Source organism: Gossypium hirsutum, chromosome A11 (assembly GCF_007990345.1).
Source record: "Gossypium hirsutum isolate 1008001.06 chromosome A11, Gossypium_hirsutum_v2.1, whole genome shotgun sequence".
Classification (NCBI taxonomy): Eukaryota; Viridiplantae; Streptophyta; class Magnoliopsida; order Malvales; family Malvaceae; genus Gossypium; species Gossypium hirsutum.
Window position 1 is genome coordinate 33,652,596 of NC_053434.1, and position 8,735 is coordinate 33,661,330.

Consider the following 8,735-nt stretch of genomic DNA (forward strand, 5'->3'; position numbering starts at 1 on the left):
GCAATTCCCTACGAGGTCACGTGCATGGAATCGCGTATGGGGCCACGTAAACACGTGTTAAGTCTAAGATAAGATACATGTCCATGTATATGGAGCCTACCCAATATATCATATTAATGAACAATATTCGTATCATAAAAATAGTTCAGCACCATCCTTTGAGAGGACAAGAGAGAAAAACGCCTCAACTAGATGAATGCTAATTCAAGATTTAAATACTAGTCAATGTTTTAAATTTTTAATCGAATATATTTAAAATATCGATTGGATTGGTATTTTATTCGAGATAGAGATAGATTAGTAAATAGTGGACTTTAGAAATATTAATTTATTATTATTTTAAAAAGGTCGGTTCAAACCTAGCCATCGAAGGTGGTTGCAGACCGCTTAAAATAATTCAAAGAGAGAATGTCTAAAAGCACACGAAATAGGGTTGAACAATTATCAGAAATTAACAAGCTAGAAATTAAGGGAGAAAGGGAAACGCGGATGGGATGTTGTAAGCCATTTCAATCTTGTAATGTAAGTAGTGGAATTTCGTTAGCTCTAGTATTTGATGAATATGCGTCTCTTTGGATGTTTGAAACCTCCAAGGCTTCAAACAACTATTCTGTTATTTAGTTTATATTGCTGATTTTATTGCACATGCTTGGTTGCTTGAATTGTCTGCTTTTCAGTATTAATTTGGTTTAATATAAGTAACACCGATGATTAGCTCTTGGCAGGTTACTAATTGGTAAAGTTGGGAAAACGAAGGTCCAGCTCAAATTGATCCAAAGCCGAGCGTTGACTGAAGAACTTATACTGGAAAAAACATGGCAGCCGTGCGATTAATATCGACAACTACAGTTCATGCTGCAAATGACAGGGCATCAAGTGGGAGGATCGAGCTAAATACATGGGATATTCGAAACCTTCAAATCGGGTATATCCAAAAGGGACTTCTTTTTCCCAAGCCTAAACTACCTCTGCACTTCAAGAGCTCCGGAAACATGCTGATCCACCACTTAAAAACCTCTCTCTCCCATACTCTACACTGCTTTCCATTGCTCGCAGGTCGCCTAGCAACGACCCAACATGAAGATGACACCATTTCCTTTTTTGTCGACTGCAACAATGCTGGAGTTTTGTTTATACATGCAGCAGCCGATGGAGTAACTATTTCTGACATCATTAAGCCTGTTTACGTTCCATCTATTGTTCACTCCTTTTTCTCACTGAATGGGCTCGATAACTACAAGGGTATCACGCACCCATTACTTGGAATGCAGATAACAGATCTTGCAGATGGTATATTTATTGGTTGCAGCATTAATCATGTTGTGGCGGATGGTGCATCGTTCTGGCATTTCCTTAATTCGTGGTCAGAAATTTCTAAGGGTTCAATCTACTTATCCAAGCCCCCTGTTTTCCAACGTTGGTTTCCTGATGGCATGGATATCCCCATTCGTATTCCAGAATCTTGTGTGAATGTCGAACAAACCAATGAAGACTTCATTCTACCACCTGTACGAGAAAGGATTTTCCATTTCTCAAAGGAAAACATTACAAAACTCAAAGCAAAATCTAATGCTGAGATGGGCACCGATAAAATCTCCTCCCTTCAAGCTCTGTTGTCCCATATTTGGCGATCTGCTATCCACAACAGAAGCTTTGACCCAGATCAAGAGACCAACTACCGCTTTGTAGTTGGTGTTAGACAAAGGTTTCAGGAGATTCCTGACAACTATTTCGGGAATGCAATTCTGGGCACGTTTGTAACTATGAAAGCAAAAGAGCTAGTGGAACAAGGCATTGGGAATTCGGCGTGGCGAATGAATAGGATAATTGCCGCAATGACAGGAGAACGTATCAAGAAGGTGTTTGAGAGTTGGCCAGCAAGCCCGAGTTTCGTTACTCTCAGCAATGGGGATGCTTTGATCACAAGTAGTTCCCCAAGATTCAATATGTATGGAAATGATTTTGGATGGGGAAAGCCAATTGCAATAAGAAGCGGGTCATCCAACAAGTTTGATGGAGTGCTTACATTATACTGTGGAGCAGAAGAAGGAAGTATTGACATTGAAGCATGCTTTTTTCCAGAGACTTTGGAGGCTATGGCAAATGATCAAGAATTCATGCATATAGTAACCGTCTAATTGCATTCCATAATTGACAGTACCAAATGAGCTGTTATTATTAACAGTTGTCGGGTTTTTGTAAGATAAAAGTACAATGTTTAATTTTTGTAATGCTTTGAAAATGAAAATAAAGATTTTGGGAACACTCCCTTTCGCTTTCACCTTCACCTTCCTAGTACTTTTTCGGGTAACCTTCTCATCTTATCCTGCACCCTGCATGCTTACATTTGAATACCGACATTGCTTCAGTGACTCTTTAAGTCTCAAAATTTTCAACACCTTGAATCTAAATATAGATTTCAATATCTGGACTTCGGCGATTTTACGGAAATAATACTAAAATAAAAATTTATTATCTAAATAATATAAATCTATTTTATTTATTTAAATGATATATTTTGAATTGTAAAAAAATCAGTTTTTCAAAGTTTAAATCTGCAGTTCTGCATAATTGGTGGTGATTTGGGTAGGACACGACCCAAATCGTCACCAATGTTAGATTAGGCAATTGGAAATTTGAAAAAAGTTTCATATTAACTCAAAACATAAATTTTAAAAATAAAAAATTTTATGAAAAATAAAAACTCTTTAAAATTCAAAAATAAAAATATTTTAAAAATAAAAAAGAATAAATAAAAAATTTAAAATTTAATGCTATATAAATCGGACCAAAAATTAGTTGGTTATCCAATCGAGCTAAAAAGTCAATTGAAGTGACAGTTGAATCAATTTGACCAATTAGTTCCCAGAATGACTAGTCCAATTGGTTTAAGGTAAATAAATTATAAAAATTAAAAATTACTTCAACTGGTATTTTAGCCCGGATCAACCATTATGTACTAGTTCACAAGTCAATCAATTTTTAAAATTTTTAAAATTTTTTGCCCCTTGACATTTACATTTTTTTGTCAATGTGGTCTGTACCCTTTAAAATTACGTAAATCTTTTAAAAGTTGTTTTTTATATTTTAAAAACATATAAAAACATAAAGTTTTTAAAATAAAAATATGAAAAAAAAACTCTTTAAAATTCAAAAAAATTTTAAAATATCAAAATATGAAAAAAAATTTCAAATTTCAATGTTATCTAAACCGGATCGGACTGATTGGACCAAAAATTGGATGTGGTATATGTTTGGTGAAAGGTAAAAAAACTGGTTGATCTGTTGATTTATGATCCAATTGGTCTTGTTCGATTTAAATAACATTGAATTTTAGAACTTTTTATTTTAAAAAAATATTTTTTATTTTTTATTTTTTTATTTTAATGAGTTTATTTTTTATAATTTTTATTTTAATAAATTATAATTTTTATAATTTTATGTTTTTTATATAAAAAAATTTGTTTTCCAAATGCCCAAATCAGCACAGTTCGTGGCGATTTGGGCTTGGAAAATTATTTTTCTTTACTATTGAAAACATATAATTTAGGTAAATAAAATTTTTTTGTTTTATTTTAATTTTAAATGAAAGATCAAAATTTTATATTTAAACAAAATAATTTTAAATTTTTAAAACATATTTACTTAGGCTTCCTTTTGGATAGACAGTATGTTAACCTCCAGTGAGATTACAAACAGTGGTAGCGATGAAATTAATTACTCTAGTTGTAAGATTAGATATTGTAGTAGTGAGATTAAAATCAGTAATGGGATGTGTTCGCAGTGATGATGGTACGATGAAAGTATAAAATGACCATTAATGACATTAGTTTAGAATGTGTTGATAACATAATAAATAATTAAAAACAATATGTATATTAAATAATAAAATATAAATTAAAATTATATATTAATAAATAGTATTTAAAATTACTAAAATAATTGTATTACATCAAACACTTATTTTTTAATTTTATATAATTATTTACTTTTAGATAAATTAAATATATAAAAATTAAATTGATTTATTTGTTAGTTTGACATTTTAAAAAAATGATAGTAAATGTCCACTGCCATTCTAAATAAACCCTTTGGGCCGAATTGAAGAAATATGCTAAATTTTAAGATATTTAAGGATTTACGTCATTTTTTTATATTTATCGAGATATGTTGTTTTTTAAGAGAGAAATTAAAGCACATCTTACAATGCGCGTTTTTAGGCCAATGATAACTTCTTCCCTAACAATCACAATTCCAACGGCTACAATACCCTAACAATCATGTTTTTCCTATATAAACCCCTCCAAACTTCATTTTTTCAATTCAAACTTAATTCTCAATTCTCTCGATAATTTATTTTTAATTTTTTCTCTGAATCATATTCTCTTCGATTTTATTTTATTCATTATAATTTGTATAATGGAAAATCAACTTATTCTTTTTTGTTGGGTATTGAAAATAGTTGGGCTACCATGATTGAAAATTTTGAACTTTAAGATCTTGTTGGTATTATAATCCAATTTTGGTCTTTCATTTCTCCAAAAAAAGTTAGTTAGTCGATTATTCTGGTCCACCTGCATTGAATAGAAAAACATAGGGTCTTCAACTTGCTTATATTCGAAAAAAATTGATAATGCTCTGTTCATCCCTTGCTTCAATCATTTTCTCTCTTTCAATTTGCAAGAAATTATGAGAATCTTGTTTGGTAAAGGTAATATTTTCAAACCCAGTCTCCTTCCTGAGAAACAAATATGAAATTGTTTGTTTGATTCTTGCAACAACCATTGAACGAATAACGTATGCATGTCCTTCCAAAACTTTTCTTCCTAATCTTAAATTAATTCTTTCTTTTGAAGTTGCTAAGTGGTTATTATGATAATCATTAAAGTAAGAAACAACTAAAACATGTTTTTCTATTGTAAAACGGATTTTAGCTTAACAACCTGTCCATGCCTCTAGACGATTAAATTTTTTCACTTCGCCAACATCTTCGTATTCATGATACTCAGATTTCAAGCATAAAAATTCAAGTTGTCTTATAATTTCAGTCATACTTTGTCTCTTATTTCCTCTTTGAATATTAAACCCCTTTGTAACAGCCCATTTTTGATAAAATCGGAATAGTGATTTCGAGACCACAGATCCGAGTCCGAAAAGAAAAATTATTTTAATACTATTTTATGATCTACAGTATGATAATAATATTGTGTGAAGATTTTGTAAAGAAATTTTATCGATTATATGTTTAATTTGATAAAGGACCAAATTGCACAAAGTGCAAAAGTTGAGTTCTAATAGCTGAAATGGTTAAATAACTATAGAACTTTAAATTGTAGGTCCTTATATGTAATTATACCATTAAAAATACTTAGTTGTTAAGGATGATGATTCATCCATGAAAAATAAAATTAAAGAACATGACAAAATCAGAAAGATGATAAATAACAAAAAGATGAAAATATCATCATTTATCATCATCTTCCCCAAATATTTTGATTGGAAACCCTAGGAAAGAGAAAGCAAGCTTTGTAACACCTCAAGTCCGGCCTAGACGTTAGGGTCGTATCTGTGATGTCACATAGAAGTGAGTTTTGTAAATCGCAGTTTAAAAAGAAAAGCTCATTTGTGCTAAAACCTTGTTTGTGGTTCTTTTGAAAAGCTATCTTGTTTAATCCAATTTCCAAATTACAAGTTCGTTAGTAAAACATGTTTCGTACTAGGTTGTTATTATACTTTAAAAGATTATCGTTGCGGAAGCTTTTAAAATCAGGTTACGTAACCTGATAGTTAAAAATCATTTACTTTTTTGAAAACTCACATTCTACTGCTAACAGATAAAAATCAAGTTAATAAAATCCCCAAATAAAAATAAAAACTTAAAACAACCGTATTACATAAAATACCCCGAATAAATCTACTTTTACTAAAGTCAAAACGAAATTACAGACACTGGTGTGGCCGTCTCTGAACCCCTCGTGGCACTGGCCCGCCTTAGGATTACCTGCACAGTTAAGCAGAAAAGGTGAGTTATGAAACTCAGTGTGTAATCCCTATTTAATACACAGTCAAACATACCGTGTTGAACAGTTTGGGCTTAAGCCCAAATTAGTTGCAATATCATTGTGGCCTTAGCCCATTACAGTAGCAGTAACAGTGTGGGCCTTAGTCCAATTCAGTACAATATCAAAAATGCATAAAAAGGTCCTACCCAACCATCCTCTACACTCCACTCGTCCAGCCCTGCACTCTATGTGGGGAATAAATCGACCCACCCATCCCTACACTCCAGAATAAAGTATCGGTTTCGGCATTAACAGTATTTGCAGCAGAGCTGCCAGTATTAGGCTTATAGCCTTTCAGTACACTTCCTCCAATAATATAATCCCGCCCCATGCAATGCAACATAATATAAATGTACATACGATGAAAATGGCATGCTCAGACAGTCATACAACACATAGGGGTATTTTCGTCATTTACCTCATAGGAGTAAAACAGTCATTTCATTAATTAGGGTTTAGGTATACTTACCAACCCAACGGTAGGTCCACAGTCGTCTCATGCGACCCGTGCAACCTTAACAGTTAAACAGTAAAAATGGGCCCAAGCCCCTAATATGACCCATGTGGGCCCACACGCTCGTGTGGCCCAATAAGCCCAAATAATGGCCTTGGCTGTGCTACTACACAGTTGGCCCAACAATCTTCTCACATCCGTGTGGTTTACCCGTACGGGGCCCAAGAGCCCATGGGGCCTACAAGGCCTATTTCGACCCATCGTGGCCCAACATCAGCCTGAGCCCACGAAAACGTTCATGGTGGCCTCTTCGGTCAAATGCCTACGCTTTGAGCATTCCTCTCACCACACGAGCAAGCGTACACTCGTGTAGTGCCAACAGTTGTATATTTTCGGCGTTTGCCAGTCAATGCTAATAGCAGTGTGATTACACACTTTTTTCGACACCGAGCAAAAAGAACAGAAGCCTCCAAGTACACACCTACATTCATATAACCCATTTCATTAGCCGCTCGGCAACTACACAAAACATCTCTCTCATAATACCTAATCCCAAAACATTAGATACCTGCCTTGAGAGAAACACTCTTGGCTTAAAACACTTAAGCTATTGAGTAATATTGCTCACTTAAATCTCCTAACAAATCAATAGTAGAGGAAGTGTTAGCCACACCATTAGCATAACATAGATAAACTAAGAGAAAATCGAATAAGTAGAACCCAGTCGAAGCCTACCGAAAATGCAGAACCAACACGAAGGATTGAGCAGTCAGTCAACACCCAAAAGAAAATCTATAAGCGCCCCTCCCCCTTGACACAAGCGACAAATGCACCACTAACCCCCTGTCAGAAGTCGACAGAACAAGGAGATGATTAAAGATTAAAAAGACAAGAAGAAGAAAGGATAGAGAAGAAGAGTAAAACCGAGAAGACGCCTTACCACTTAAATCGATAGCCAGTAGAAAAGAAAGAGAGAAAGGAGCAATTAATCACTACTAACCCGATTGGAGAAAGGAGAAGGGTGAGGTTCGGCAACAAACAAAATGAACTACAGAAAGAAGAAGAATATTCGGCTACAAGAACAAAGAAAAGGGAAAACAATTTGTGAAAGTGGCAAAGTAAATGGACAGAAACTGGAATAGGTAAAAGATACTACCCCAAAGAAAACCCCAAGCAAGAATCGACTAAAGAGCTATCAAGAAAAAGAACCCCAAAAACCCGAGACACAAAGAAGTAACGAAAAGAAAAATGAGCAGAGAGGAACAAAACCAAAAGTGCACAGTCTCAAAACTTACCCCAAGCCGATTTTCCCCTACACAAACCGATTCTATTGTGCCTAGAGTCCAATTTCGGCACTCCTCCCTCTCTCACCTCAACTCCCCCTAATCCTCTCCTCAAATCCCTCTACATTCTCCTCCTAAGATTTGGCTAAACACCCCACTCCCCCTCAAACACTCCAACTGCCTACCTACTCAAGAGTTCCACTACCATTCAATCACTAACATGGCAAAGCAGCAAAAAGAAACCCTTTGTGCACAATAGGATTCGAACCTACGACATATACACATCCCAACTGGCCACTTACCACCAAACGAACAGGCTCTTTATGACACATTCTTTTCCATATTTATTTAAGACTCTTACTACCAACAACCAGGGTTCATTCAAGCCAAGAACCAAAATTTAGTACAAGCCACAGCTTGAACTCAAGACCTCCCCAACACTCCTCAGAACACTCAAACACTAGAAAAAGCATACATTTATGCAACAAACATAGAAGAATAACTACCAAAATTTTTGGGGCGTTACAAGCTTTCTTGGCCAAATTAGGTAAATATTCAATTTCCATTTTTAGTAATTTTTATATTTTTGAGATCAGGACAACTTAATTTAGCAATTTTGGGGATTTATTTGTAAAGTTATCAAAGTATGAAATTTTTTCCATGGATGAATATGCTGAAATTTTGAAATTTATGGTAGAATATGAAAGGTTGTTAATAGATAAACAACTTTTACAAAGTGAATTTTGATGAAAACATGATTTAGGGACTAAATTGAAAAGTTGTAAAAATATGGAAAAATTCTAAATTTTATAAAATATATGAGCTGTAAATTTTACATATAAAATTAGCTAGGCTTGGAATAAGGATTTAATTGCATGAATTTCATTTTCCGAGCCTAGGGATGAAATCGTCATTAATTAAAAGTTTAGGGGCAAA

General features: G+C 34.0%; 1 protein-coding gene across 2 annotated transcripts; it reads left to right on the forward strand.

Moving 5' to 3' along the window:
* Nucleotides 1-391: 391 nt before the first annotated feature.
* On the forward strand, nucleotides 392-2,281 carry LOC107898195 (uncharacterized acetyltransferase At3g50280). 2 transcript variants are annotated; one of them, XM_016823734.1, is made up of 2 exons: nucleotides 392-522; nucleotides 716-2,281. In XM_016823734.1, the coding sequence occupies exon 2, from the start codon at nucleotides 816-818 to the stop codon at nucleotides 2,136-2,138; it is 1,323 nt and encodes a 440-aa protein (XP_016679223.1). In that variant the 5' UTR covers nucleotides 392-522; nucleotides 716-815; the 3' UTR covers nucleotides 2,139-2,281. The 2 variants fall into 2 exon arrangements, with proteins under 2 accessions (XP_016679223.1, XP_016679219.1); XM_016823730.1 differs by having other exon boundaries at nucleotides 726-2,281.
* The last annotated feature ends 6,454 nt before the right edge of the window (nucleotides 2,282-8,735 follow it).

What these genes read in the sequence shown, in the direction of transcription:
- LOC107898195 (XM_016823734.1), top strand. Translation starts at nt 816, where the DNA reads ATGGCAGCCGTGCGATTAATATCGACAACTACAGTTCATGCTGCAAAT.